Genomic DNA, 15,069 nt, shown 5'->3' with positions numbered 1-15,069 from the left:
TCACAGAAATTCAGCTTGTTGGGACTTTATGTAACTTCACCCTCATTTTTTGGTCTAAATTGACCGGACTAACAGTAAAGAATGAATTATTCTCTTCTATCTATATATATATCAGAAGACATTTAATATAAATGTTTCAATATTCTATTACTTGTATTTTGAAATGGGACAAACACAAAATATACTTACGGCGAATTTACAGAGGATTTTGAATTGATGTATTTATAATCCAAATCATGTACATGTTTAAATTTTTGAGTCAGTTCTTGTCTTTATAGAATCAAAAATCAATAAAAAAGGTATTATAACATACTGCTCCCATAAGCTATAACGGGGTGTTTGTAAAAAAAATTAACTAAAAAAATTTTAAATACATACATACATATCATAAATATTTAAAATATGAAGTTAATGAAGTGATAGCTGTTAAAATTATGAAGCAAATTTATGAGATTCCATATTACGAGTCATACAGTAAATAGTACATAAATCTTATTGATTTAAATTACTTCGAATCACATAACACTGTGTATTCATTAAATACTCCGACATGCTTCGAATTATATTTAAGATATAAATTGAGCTTTCGTTTTATACAAATAAATAATTTACACTTAAAGGTAAAATTAAATTCCTGAAGTAACTATGTACAATAAATGTTCACTTAGAATAACAAAGAGTTTATAGTCCCGTTTTAAACTTTTTGTATCACCTCACTGCACTGTTATCGTCGGGCGTGGGCGAGGGCGCCGCGCTCTTGCTGGCCTCGGCCGCCTCCAGCGACGCCTGCTCCAGCCGAGCCTTCTTCATCACGTAGCCCGACCCTTGCGAACTACGTTTTAAACGTATCGGAGTCACTTTTTCAGTTCGTATCCTACGCAGAGCGGAGGAAGAATCCGTGAAAGGCGGGTCGATGGCCAGCGGGTCGGGCGCCTTGGGGTCGTAGTCGAACGGGTCCACCGTCGGCTCGGGCACCACAGCGGCCGCGCTGGCCAGGGCGCTGCCGTCGCCCGGCTCGTTATTCACTTCTTCCTCCTTGTGTCGCTTTATTTTTATTATTAACTTTGTCGCACTTTCACTTTCACTGTTCACCACTAATAGCTTTTCTTTATCGCACTTTTTGTCTTTCTTTTTCTTACCTTTGTCTTTTTTAGGCTTTTTGGGTTTCTTATCTTCTTCGAAATCTGCCATTACCATGCGACGGTAGATCATACTCTCACGTTTTAAGTCTTCCATACTAGGCGTAGGTACAACCTGCGATTGCAGTCGCTTTTTGGGAGGCCGAAATTGGCAACCAGTTGTATCCTCGGGAAGTGATTGGACTAAATTAGATCCGATCTTAATCTTCAATTTTGGTGCAACAGGTGAGGTTTCACTCGGTGAAGGAGGACTGGGCTTAGGAGGAGCAACACGGGCCCGCCTTTTAGGATACTGCCCTAATCCAGCTACGAATTTTGACAATTTAACATTATCCGATAGGTCAATGTCACTATTTAATTGCCTTAGCTCGCGCGATAGTGCACTGGACTTGCGCTTCTTCTTTTCCACGGTAGTTTCAGTAATCTTGTAATCTTCTCGGGTTGGTATACTTGTCATTGAAGCGACTGCTTTGGGAATTGTTATGACAGCTCTGGCCAATTGAGGTTGAGGTGCTACGGGAGGTGGTACGATGCCTACATTTGCAGTATTGGTTGGATCATCCATGTTCATATCCTGAGTCCAATACTGACGTAAAAGTTCCTTCTTACGCATACGTCTTAGGTTTGTAGAACCAGTTGACGCAACTGAGCTTGTGGATACATTCAATAAGCTTGTATTAGGATCGTGTACTGGCACTGGTGGTTTTGGCACAACAGGTGGCGCTGAACTGGCTGAGTAGTTTGCGTCCAAAAATGGGCCTTTGATTTTTACTTTCAGTTGATTCCTTGAGTCTGATAATGACACTTTTGGTAACTGAGACACCAAAGTTTCCTTATTAGCATGGTTGACTTGCGGATCAGAGGTATTCAACTGCGATTCCGGTTCTGGATTGCTCGCCATTAATGCAGTATGCAATTGTTTTTCAACTTCTTCATCAATTTCGGCTAATTGTTGATCAGCCGTTCCACTTGCGAAAGCTAGAAGATGAGTATGGTAGACGTCAGTGTTGGCAGCTGGAGGCTGGTTATCAATTGAGTAGGTACGCATATCAACAGGACCCGGTAGAACAGGTTGTACTTGTGTAAAACCTGTATGTTCCAAATTGTTTTTATTTACAGGAGATTCTGTATCATCTCGAGGTTCAGGAGTTGGTGATTTATTATCTTTTCTTTCAACAATTACTTGTTGTGGATTGGGAGTTCGAGGCGATTGCGATGGCTCCTTATAACTATGTTCAGATTTACGATCATCTTTTAAGTCAATTGATTTCCGTCTTTCTCTCAGTGCTTTTAGATCTACTCCGTCATTGGCCATTTCTTCCTCAAAATCATATACCGTCCCAACTAGTTTACTTTGAATCGAATTACCCATATACTGAGATGATGGGAAGTTATGAATTCCTTGCCCACGGCTCTTTGAACGACCTCGTCCCCTTTGACTTCTATTACTTTTGTTGCTAGTTCTTTTATTTGGTTTTGCTCCTTCAGTCTGTTTTGGAGAAATTCCAGGACTTTTTCCAGGTAATTTCGGTGGCATAGGTTTTATAGCTTTAGCTGGCGATTTTGATTCTGGTGTTTGTAAATTAAGCACATTTTCTGTATTTTCATTAGCTTTCGATGCGTCTCTAGTGTTACTTCCCTCGTTAAATGAATCTACACTTATGGTCGGACTGGAGGGCGCATGAACTGATATTTTATCACTGCCTGTTACATCGATATCTTCAGATGGCGAATCTATTGGTTTTGAGGTCGGCGATGCAATCATGGCGCGAGTTATAGCAATATTCTGAGAAGAAGTTGTAAAAGCAGCACATATATTAGTAAATATAGGTTTCGGTAATGGCGGCATCAGTGGTGTTGCAGAGTAGGATAAACTAGGATATATAACTGGCGCGGAAGATGGTAAAGATAGTTGTGAGGAGGGGCATGCTCCTGGAGCAAACAGCGGTAGAGCCAAAGGTCCCATATAAGGTGCAGGACTCGGTGCATAATTAGCATATTGATTAAGTGATAGCGCCGGATCTACGTGATAGGCGGGAATTGGTGGATATGGTTCCATTTCAGTTACAGTTGCACTTTGACGGGAATCACGGGGATCACATGTAGTCAGATGTAAATTGTTCTTTTGAGGACTAGTAGAGGCTTCTGAATTTGTGCTCGAAGTTGATGATCTTCTGGTTGCTATCTTGCTTTCCCGCCACTTTGCATCATTACATACGTATGGAGAGGACACAGTTGCGCAATCAGAATGTAAAACAGAATTATTATTATCATACGTTGGATTATCTTGAGTGAATTCATTGTCAATAGAGTGGTCTACGACTGACAAAGACTGGGAATCATCACTTTGTTTGGATAATGATATATTGTCGCCAACTTCAGAAGCAGAATGCATATCAGATTTGACTGTAGAAGGTTCTTTTAGATCCTCAGTAAATGAAGCAGTGTCATCATATTTTCTATCATTAGCATGTTCTATATGAGATTCATCTTTAGACCCCTCAGTGTCCATTTCATTTTCATTGGCTGTTCTTAGAATACTGTGATCATTTTGATTGAATAGTGTGGAATTTGTGAGTATTGACTGAGGCTGGGGCTGAGGTGATTTGGGAGACAAATTTTGAAGTGTCTCAAGTGTTTTTGGAATATGGTTGTGTGTTGATATTTCGTTTAGTGAATTAAGTTTTTCTTCTTCATTTAAAATATTAATGGAACTGTCCTTAATATTGCCATGATCACTCTTAGGTGTGCAAATACCAATCAGATCAATTACCATATCCTTATTTTCATTTGTAAAGCCCTCTTCAGTTGCTAAATTCTCTGGTTGTGCTTTCTTGTTACTAAGCTGCATCCTGAGCCTATCAACCAAATTTAATGTTTCCTGTGCACCTTGCTCTTTTGAATCTTCTTTTAATATGAATTCCGAATATGATGGAAACACATCAATTTCATAATGGTCATTATCTCGTGGTTGTGGAGAGAACATATTTCGATTGGGAAATATATTGACGACAGACGGAATCTTTGCACTCTTTGATATTTCTACTCCTTGAACATGACTAGCATCCTGAGTTATAAATTTCTTATCAATGGGGCGTTTCCTATTATTTCGCGACATGGGATTATCTACATCAATAGAATCAATTGTATTTGTTCTTGCATCCATTGGTGTCTTTGGTGATTTTATCATTGTGTTTTCATTGAGATTTGCTTGTATCTTTGCTATCATCCTTATGCTACTTCTATCTGTAAAATCTGCATCAAGTGATTTATCCTCCGTCATATATTTCTCGTGATCACCTGGTTTTTCAACTGGAGGTGGATGAATGTGTGGACTTGGTGCCTGTGACAACCAATTCTCATGAGTATTAATAGAATCGTCTTCAAAGTTATCTACAGTTTCTTTAGGGGGAGATAGATTTGTTTCAGTTGAAAGAGAAAAGGTGTGACTATTGGATAATTTATTTTCCGGCTCAATTTCAAATTCTTTTGTGTCTCCAGATATTTTGTCATCCATTACTTCGTCCTTATTATCCTTAAAATCTTCCGAATTTAACATTTTGTCGGGTATTTCATCATCTACCAATACCATATTTCCCATAATAGACACATCAGATTTGATACCATCATCAATTACATGAATTTCATCTTTAGTCTGTTCCTCTAACGCCTCGTCCGTTTGCCGTTTCGTAATTGTAGATTCAAGGGACTTGCTGCTCTCTTCGGTATTTTGTTTTGGCGGAGAGGAATGTTCGAACTCCTGAGATGATTTTCTTGCTCTGGTATCAGACTTATCAGACATATTTCCGCTTGTAGTAGTGCTTCTGGTCCGAGCACGCGCGGCGGGAACCGTGTCGTTGGGTCGACACGATTCCTCTCCTTCAACAGTCGGTGATGAGCCCCCACACTCGGACCTCCGTTCGGAAGTTTTAAGCTTCTTGTCTGGAGTCTTGTGAGGGGACTCGTCTGTGACGACTTTGGTTTTTCTACGTCTGCGAGGACGCGTAATAGAGTATCGGGATCCCTTCGAACTATCGGAATCGCTAGAGGCACTAGTTGAAGACAATGGTCTTGACACCTTGTCGAGAAAGGGCAAATCCACTGTCGGTCTAGATACGTGTGGTGAAAACATCGAAGGTTGCCTCGGAAATGGCTTTATTTCCCGTGCTTTAGCTGTCGGTTTTATACTTGGTTTTTCTTTAATTTCATCAGAACTAGAAGATGAAGAATAACTGCTGCTACTTGAGTTTGATGAGGAACTTGAACTTTCTTCTTTGATAACTTTGGCACTTTTTGTGTCTTCTTTCTTGGGAGATTTAGATGTGTTTAGTTTGTCAACATCTTTCTTTTTGTCAGCATCAACAGTTTCAACGACTGGAACTTTAGACCCAAGACCACTCTTAATATGTGCTGCCGCTTTTTTCGCAGCCTGCCTTTGTGGTACATAAGCGATAGTCTCTTTTTGATCTTTTGAAGATTTTTTCCTGCCAACTTTTGCTGGTTTAGGATCCTTAATTTCTTTACCCTTGGCCTTGACTTGAGTGGCTTTTTGTTTATTTTTAGTATCATCACTACTCACTGGCTTTTCTGTACAAGTTTCTTCTTTCTTAGATGCAGTGGTTGAACGCATATTTTCAGAAGCTTTCTTAGCAGCTTGGCGTTGTGGGACTATTAAATCTGTTGGATTATCTTTTTGTTTAGCAATTTTTATATTTTCTTTATCTTTTGCCTCATCGTCAGATTCAATAGATTTATTTAATACTTTCTTGTCTTTATTTATTTGCTTTCTACCTCTCTTTTTAGGTGAAGGTTTGGTATCTGCTGAAGTTTTGTTTTCAGGTTGGCTAGGAATGAATTCTTTCATTGCTGCCTTTGTTCTAGGCAATGATTGTAAAGAATCATTTTCATTTGGTGATTTTTCAACTTTGACCTTAGCCTCTTTCACACTTTCACTGCTATCAGAATATATATCTACTGGGAACTTATTGTTTCGAGTTGATCGTATTGGAATTAATTCATCACTGTCTGATCCAGAATCTCCCACTCTACCAGCAGCCATTTCTTTCTCCATTTGTTGAAGAGTCTTGCTACGTGATTGATCCTTCTTTGTCCTTGGTTTTACACTATCATCTTCAGAACTACTTTCCACTATTGCTTTTGATTGTGGTACTTTTTTCTTTCGTTGATCACATTTTTTAGGTGATTTCTTACCTTTTCCTTTGGGTGAAACTTTTTTCTTTGAAGAGTTTAATTTCTTTGCATCATCATCTGTACTTGAACCTATGGCTCTACCTCGGTATTTACTAGAACGACTTATCTCTGCGCCACTTTCCTCACTAGAGAGACCAGTGTACACACCACCTCTACGAGATCCATTAACATAAAGTTTCTTGTATGGATTCGTTGACTTTGCACTCCTTACAAGACCGTTGCGATCTTTCTTTTTATCGTCACTCGATTCCTGCGGAGCTATTCGTGCAAGGAGATCATCAAAATCATTTTCATGATCTGGGGCGTTTGGACCGGAATACAACCTATCGTAAATGGAAGGCCCATGGTTTGCCTCAATAATTGCAGACAATTCAGGTGCGGATATAGTAACATCTGCTGATAAGACAGCAATTTGTTTGTGAAATGTTTGTTCGCGCATCCGAAAATAGGATCGGGAAAGCTTTTCTCGCCGACTAACCATATAACATAAATTTCGTACTCTCTCTAAATCTTGACGAAGTTGAACAAACTTCTTCATTTTTTCCAGATCTGCTTGTTCTTGTCTATGAGTTAATAATTCATTGTTGTCAGATTTTGGCGGTAGTAAGGGCCGGTTGTGACCAGCCCGTCTTTTCAACTTCCAATAGTTATAGATGTAGCTTATGGCATCTTGATCAACATCAAGATGAGAGCTAATATCATTGATACCAATATGTTCATCGAATTCAGCCTCAATTTCTTGTAGACGAGCTGCTCTAGCTTGACTCTTCTCCTCCGAAGTCATATCTTTACGACGCTTTCTTTTCGACTCCTCCTCTTCTTCACCAGAACCAGTACACTTTTCTTTTTTAGAATTCACACTATGCTTTTGGCAATATGACCGCAATTTAACACCATCATCAGCATTTTCATCTTCAATAATGGCACGCATCTCTAGCCCATGTTTAAATGCACATGTAACATGATAGGCTGTTTTACAAGTCTTTACAGAGCACTGTATGCAGGCTCCTTTTCGCTCACGGCACAAAACACAAACTAAGGACCAGCGTGACTGGGGTATAGATCCTATTTTTGTAATAGGCTCCATTTTTTCGGCACAACCAATAGACACTTCAGGTATCCAAAGAACACAACTAACATGAGCCCACTTATGACCAGAAGGGGTGCACTTCATGGCACCACTTACATTTGGGCATAAAACACAATCTGGTTTGACACCAGCTCGGCATGGACGACACAACCACTGTCCTGTAACAAAAATAAACTCATGTCAAAAAGTAATTTATGAGGTGACTGTTACAATAGCATACACACTTAAAAAACTTACCTTCGGGAATAACAGTAATACCATAACAGGCTTGGTGCACGCAGATGTTGCATTCATCACAAAATACCATTTCATTACCATCTTCAGAATCAGGAGATCTGCATACATCGCATATGACATTCTCGTCATATTCAAGCCCCAAACCCTCTTCAGATTTTATAATTGACTGAATTTTCTCCCATGTTCGTACCTGGAGGCAATAATTAAGTTATTGAACAATTCTTATAATAAACTAAAAAATGAGCAGAAATTATGATTTTAAAACACAAAATCTTGCATAGTTATTCTAAGAACTAATACATGAATATATATATGGCCTTGGTCCATACATCCTCATTTTATTTATATACTTATTCAATTATCTAGAATTTTATTACACTCAAACTTTATTCAAATTATACAGAAAATTAAACATTTTCATTTAGATCCATTCCTTTATAATTTAGGATTATTTTATAAACCAAAATGTTTCAACTTAGGTGTAAAAACATGTACCACTGTGTGTGAGTTCTTAATATGATCTATTGTATTCAATTTTAGTTGCATATCATAATTGTAACAACATAAATTAAGTATATATATTCCCCATAAGATTGTTTGTTAAATTGCAATGTTTGTTTAGGAATTTTTATTAGTTTTAAGGATTCATAAAAGTCAAAGGTTGTTTATGTGAATGTACAAATAATAAAAAAAAAAAAATTATAGTAAAAGAAGCGGAATAAAACAAATTTGTTTTTATAAAAAAGTTCTGTTCACACAGCTTCTTTTATTGTAACTTAGTCTCTCTCAAATCGTACAATTGTACAACTTCACTAAAAAGTGAAGGAAAAATCAAATGTATAACATTCACACTAAAAAAGACACAAATAAATAAATAATTTAAAGATGTTTAATCAAATGGTATCCAAAAACATAACAAACGTAGATATAAAAAAAAATGGTTGTTTATTTACTGTAATTAAAGTCCAGCTTCTCAATGAACTTCTGGAATCTACTTTGTAAATGTAGATCTACAGCTTTATTATTATTTTTTTTAGTTAACAATCAGATGTTTGTTCTCTATCTCATTTGATATTAAGCAGTGATGCAATCAATGAAGGGGCATGCCTGACTAGAATGAGCATATTCATTCTAGACTTGAAGAGGTGGAAATTGTAATGATCTGGTAACTCTGAAGATTTCATTGAATTTCATTGATTTCAGACACATCATTGCAGTTCATATTAGAAATGAAATTGCCTAACCCTGAGTTGTAGGTGCACATAAGCAAGCAATCTATATACCATTAATAGAGGAGAGATACATCTTATGTATCATAATTTTTTTTAAAAACACAATGTTTTCTGTTAATCCGAATTTTATTTTATATATTTATGCTACTTAGATTTTGACCTGCTTAATATAAGATTAAGTCCTTAATTTACATAAAATTATATATATTTTTTAATCAAGACTTAATTTGAATTTAACACAATATGTAAAAAATATGTTTATACTTTGTACATTTGTCTTAACACATTTTAGGCAATATTTAAGCAAAAGCCTAAATTATTATCTGACATAAAAAAATTACCTCCAATTCTTCTATCACTTTTTCAAGTTGATCTTCTGTGATAGCTGCTGCACCAGCTCTTGCACGTTCAGCATTCAACAACTTCAGCCAAGCTGTGTCCATGGCATCAAGGTCGTAACTGCAAGCAGATTCTGCCTGTGTCGGTGTTGTGCTGAGCAAGTGTTTGTCCGCTTGATAGTGGGCATCTCTAGTAAGATGAATGTATTTGTCCTTGGGTCTATAAAATACCATCACAATAAATATATCATAAAAAATATTTTAAGCCATATAAACTATCCAGGTTGCTTGATACTCACAATTTAAATTCAACAAAGTTTGGTGGCTTTGGATTTTTAATGATTTTGACTTTAGGTGCTGGCAAAGAATCAGGATTGACGGGTACTTGTACCCCTCTTTCCCAATCTTGCTTCCATGTATCTGTGATAATCCAGTAATCACTCGGTGTTAGTGGCTCAGAATCAGCTAGTTTCATCATAGAGATGAAATCTTTCCTGAAATTTTTGTGAAACAAAACTGTTACGAATGGATCAACATAGTCATGCCTGTGTATGAAATGATTGACATAACAATGAATATTCTTACATTTGCTTTGCTTAGAGTACATTCTGATATTTTTATGGATAATTAAAGTAATACTTACACAAATTAAATTATTCTATACATTAATTAAGTACTGAAATTATGTAACTTAAAGACAGAGCTTTTTTCATGTTTTAAATATAAATACAATAGCTGGTGGTCTTTATTACAAACTATTATAACACATGTTACTAAAAAACAGCTTGAATACATATTTTTCTGCATATGAGTTTTAATTATCGCACTTACAATAAATTTTAGATGCTAAAATGAATTTTTGCATGTTATTAAAAATATCTCTTCTTCTATGTTACAAACTTTAAAAATTAATAAATAGTTGGTACACTTTAATTTATATATTTTCATAAAATCAATTTTGTTCACATCTATATAAAATAACTAAATAATGTTTAGCGATCATAGTACATCTCGTAGATGTAGATGCACCATGGTCACTCAAATTTATATATATTGTAATTTTATATATAAACATCAATATAAGATCCTTGCAATGTCTTATTAAATATCAATGGAAGAAATGCAAAAAATGCCATATAATATTAACATTGAAAAAACATAATAAATTGAATTTATCAAATATTTTAAATGAATTTCAACAAAACTAATAGAACTATGCTTTGACAAAATAGAACTTAAAGAAGAAAGCTTCTTTTGATGTATTTTATTTGTTTAAATTATTATATGAGTATCTCAAATGTATTTTTGTTCATAAAAAATATATATATATATATATTGTATATGTATATTATCACAATCAAAATCAAGCTTCCCCTTTTTTATAATTAGTTCATATAAATGAATGATGCATTATACAAGGTTATAACTATGTATATCATATTATAATGGTATGTACACAGCAGATGGCACTAAGGGAAAACTAATATCAATTGCTGAGCAAATAAATTTATTTCATATAACTATAATTCAAATTGCAACAGCTTATAAAGTAAAAGAAAATTTTAAAAATTATTTTTTATAAATACATGATAAAACAAGTCTGTATTTTTAAAAAGTCAGTTGTAGAAAGTCTGTATTTTTAAAATTTCCTTTTTCACGTAAAATATAACATTTGCAGTGCATTTCATATGATATATAAATAAAAATACTTATAATTAAGAGCATATAGCATTTTGCCGTTATATTTTCTTTAGATACATTTCCTAATTAACTTGTTTACTAACAATCGCATATGCATAGAAAATGATTTTTATACTTTTATACACTTGTTTCTTGTATCACAACATTATCAAAAATAAAGCACTTCATAAAAAAAGAGCACAAACCTGAATAGTTCTGCAGGTGCCTCAGAGGCATTTCTGTTATAAATGGATGACATCTTGAGGTCACTCACAGGCCGAAGCTGCCAGAGTGCGTCTTCAGACTCCACTCTGCGGCGTTTAGATGTGCCTGCTTCGTCCCCGCGGACCCCACTTGTCCGCTTTGTGCCTCTCAACGACATCTTTAATAGTTTTTTTGTCACAACCTACATGTTCACGATCCCCACACTACTTTACACTTTGAGCGTGGTAATAACATTGTGTAAAATGTCACATAGTTTGCTACATAATGGTACTTCAATTTTCCACAAGACACCAACAAGTACAGCCTGCAAAAAAAAAAATAAAGTGACAAATTTTTAACTTGTAACTAGTAACTTTGAGTTTCTTGAAATTGATTCTATATTGTATGTTAGTACTAAGGTTGGTTCTCAGGTACTATTAGTACTAAAATTGAAGTGCACAAATGTGATAATGAAAATTTTTATGAATAAAAAGTGATGCACTACAATTTCATGTCAAGTGATGGATATGCTAATCTTTTATGGTAAATCAGAAGAAATACAATAACAATTACACTTTAACCACACAAACTTTCATATTAACATCACAATTATCCATTTCTTTTAGATTACTGTAATGAAAATGTTTTTGACGTAAGAAACAAAATGTCAACTTGTTCAGTGCAATATACCTATAACAACGATTACAGAAAAGTGCTTCAAATACCTGTTCTACTTAATTTCTCAATAATAATTCATCATTTTAGAATATACGAGGGAAATGAATAATAATTTCTTTTGACGTTTCACTATTGCCCGAGTAAAATGTATGGCGGGCCTGTGTATCGTTCTCCATGGGACTATCGAACACAAACGAAGCATTTGATGTATTTATGCAAATAATCACACGAATAAAAAGAAATCACACGTAAAATAATAAGACCCGACACGAAACTGTACCCGTAATATCTTTTTGTGGAACTTTAACAGTAAATATTTATCACAAAGATATTCTCCATTGAAACTACATAACAAAATTGACAACATAGATAGCAGCACTGTATTGTTGCCAGATTGACGTTAGTCCTACGCATCATTTTGTTCAACTACATTTCAATAAACCTATAGATATGTATACATGTATAGTACACTGGTCGATTTTATATTAATTATGATATTAATTACTTTCAAACAGGTTTTATTGTACGTACATTTTCTATATAAGCAATTTGGCGCCATTGATCCAAAATCCACTGACTGATCACGTGACTACATACGAATCACTAACGCAAGCCAAGTAAAATGGCCAAAACGCACATCGAGTTCATTGAATGTCATAGGTTCCGAACGGCACTTGCTATATAGCGTGAACATTTAGGGGAAATTATCCTTTCATCACAATGAACAACAAATTATTCACCAACACATAATAAATAAGCATAAAATTAGTAAATATGTAACACAAAATATTAAAATTTTAACATGAACTCTCGGTGAGAGATATCAATAAGAAGTTACCGAAATTAGTCACCAGTTGGCGCTAGCGCCTGGTGAGCTATAGATGATTGCCATTATAAAAATATATATTGAAAGGCATCTTTTTTATTTTTAATCGAACTTTTACAGCAATTAATATACAATAATAAGATGTAAAATAAAGACATCATGTTTAATTATTTAGCATCCAAATACAAAATACATATATTTTTAAAACTTTAGCTTAAAATTTTAATTAGATAATCAAACAATGTTTGATTTCATTATTGAAAGTACTTTTTGCATATAGTTTCACATGCGTATTATAAACAAATAATAAAAGTTACTAGTCTATTAATTGTAACTACATAATTCTATATTTTTAACTATAAATTTGTATCTTTTGCAAAATTAATTATGAAAATTTTGACAATGGCAACATTGTTTGAAAATTTTCTGGATCGATACGTCATGACTTTAATGTTGCTATGTAGTTAAATTAACCCTTAAAATGCTGCCCTATTACAGTCTAGAATTTAGATACATATTATATAGGTAAGTGTAAGGTGAAACGTGAATGTATTAATTGGTATTATTGGAGTACTGAGTACGCATACTGAGTTTCACACATATAGGTTTTATAAATTTTGTCATAAAATGAAAAATAACATGTACACTTATAATATGAATTAATACAAGAAATCGATTTGGTTACGTACCATTCGTAGGGATGGTGTTTACTTTTACACTTGATATATTTGCACAACGTAATTTTATGAGACTGCTAGAAATTTGCTTTAAAATGCAATTGATATTATATAGAATATGTATATTGCATGATTTGGAGGCAATAGGCCTATAGTATTTACTCTACCTTAACCTATAATAACAGTACCAAACTCATTTTATTCGGTTAAATTATTATAAAATTACAAATTTACAAATTACCGCTGTGCAACTACCGCTGTAAGAATGGGTACTTGGTCATTTAGTGTTTACTCTACTTTCGTTTCGATACTTCCAAACATGCCGTTCATCTGCATATTACAATTAATTACCTACTACTACTACCTACAGATCCACAACATTATTAAATCAAATATGAACCCACTGCTGTGTGATATTGTAAAAGTGAATTTACGTTTGTTTATCACGCTTTCAGACAAACTAAACTACTGGAACGGTTTGGTTGGTATTTGGTAGAAAGATAGTTTAAGACCCGAAGGACAATAAGATAATTAGAGTTTCCATCCCGTAAATGCCTCGGGAACAATGCGTATACACTTCCAGATCAGTCAATCTATTCCTTCGATTATGCGGTCGAAATCGCGTGCGGAGTGCAAGTCTAATATTCATTCTGAATATTGTTTAGATACAAATGATACAACACAAACATGTAAATAAAGTAAAAAAATTGTGTCGTGCTAAAGTGGAAGGAAAAAAAAACGCTTTTATTTCGGTGCTTATTAAAGTTTATTGACGACTTACAATAAAATCAGTTTTACTTTTAAAACGACGGAAAAATAAATTACAAATATTGGAATACCATGAAACAATTTTTGTAGATTATTTATGTATACCTACAAAACGAATTATTTTTTTCTTGATTTTATTTCGTCCATTTTTGCTTTTTTTTTAAATAGATAAAACAGGAGCTGCCATTTCTGTTTCTAAAATGTAAAAAAAAGAGTAATTAATTATTGTTCCGCAAATGGACGCTTTAGCGGGTTTTTCACCAGACTCGTGCTATGCTATGTTACTGTGGATGCGTTTGAATCCACCTCTTAACACTGGTGGAACCGGATTCAGCTAAGATATTATGTTTTTATATGGAAGGATGCGTGGTATGAATGGACGAGAATGGTGCAGCTATTTACAGGGCGGAGTATGTACAATTGTCTGTGTTTGTTGCTGAATGTAGGAATGCTATCGTGGAAGCAGGAAGTTATATTACATCTCGAAATGCGAAGAAACACTTATGGAGGACGATGAAATGTTGTCCATCTTTTTACGCGGCAGCGCATCTTCATCTCACAACTTACTCACTATATAGCATAGCAGTTAGTATCAGTGGAAACAGTCACATAGTTTCACAGCTTAGGCATTACATCCTCGCAGCGTAGCTGCTTAGCACATCCCTGGTGGAAGAGCACCCGTGACACCCGAAAATATGGTTCTTTTTTCTGTTCTTTTTTATGTCGCGTGTGAAAAAAGACGTGATAAGGAAAATATTAATTACCTTATTATCTGACCAAGCATACATTGTGTTTAAGAACATTAATTGATATTAGCACTAACCTATATTGAATGTTCCTCCTGTATTTAAAAAAACGGGAAAATAAATGAAACAACTCTCATTTTCAATTAATATATTAGAGTAATACAATATTTACAAAAATTGTGTTACTGACTTTATAATTCTTTTTAAACTCCAATTTGATTGTTAAAGTAATCTATTATAAAA

General features: G+C 34.6%; 1 protein-coding gene across 2 annotated transcripts; it reads right to left on the bottom strand.

The window, feature by feature from the left end:
• Positions 1 to 123: 123 nt before the first annotated feature.
• LOC119835402 (PHD finger protein rhinoceros) lies at positions 124 to 12,634 on the bottom strand. Of its 2 annotated transcripts, none has more exons than XM_038360167.1 (6): positions 12,341 to 12,634; positions 11,134 to 11,456; positions 9,547 to 9,741; positions 9,251 to 9,467; positions 7,678 to 7,867; positions 124 to 7,598 (listed from the first exon to the last, which is right to left on the bottom strand). In XM_038360167.1, exons 2-6 carry the CDS (start codon positions 11,307 to 11,309, stop codon positions 709 to 711), a joined length of 7,668 nt encoding a protein of 2,555 aa, XP_038216095.1. In that variant the 5' UTR covers positions 11,310 to 11,456; positions 12,341 to 12,634; the 3' UTR covers positions 124 to 708. The 2 variants fall into 2 exon arrangements, with proteins under 2 accessions (XP_038216095.1, XP_038216096.1); XM_038360168.1 differs by lacking the exon at positions 12,341 to 12,634 and adding an exon at positions 11,857 to 12,148.
• Positions 12,635 to 15,069: the final 2,435 nt, after the last annotated feature.

Source organism: Zerene cesonia, chromosome Z (assembly GCF_012273895.1).
Source record: "Zerene cesonia ecotype Mississippi chromosome Z, Zerene_cesonia_1.1, whole genome shotgun sequence".
In the NCBI taxonomy this organism is placed as follows: Eukaryota; Metazoa; Arthropoda; class Insecta; order Lepidoptera; family Pieridae; genus Zerene; species Zerene cesonia.
The sequence above is the reverse complement of the archived record's forward strand: the minus strand, read 5'-3'. Positions and strand labels throughout refer to the sequence as shown.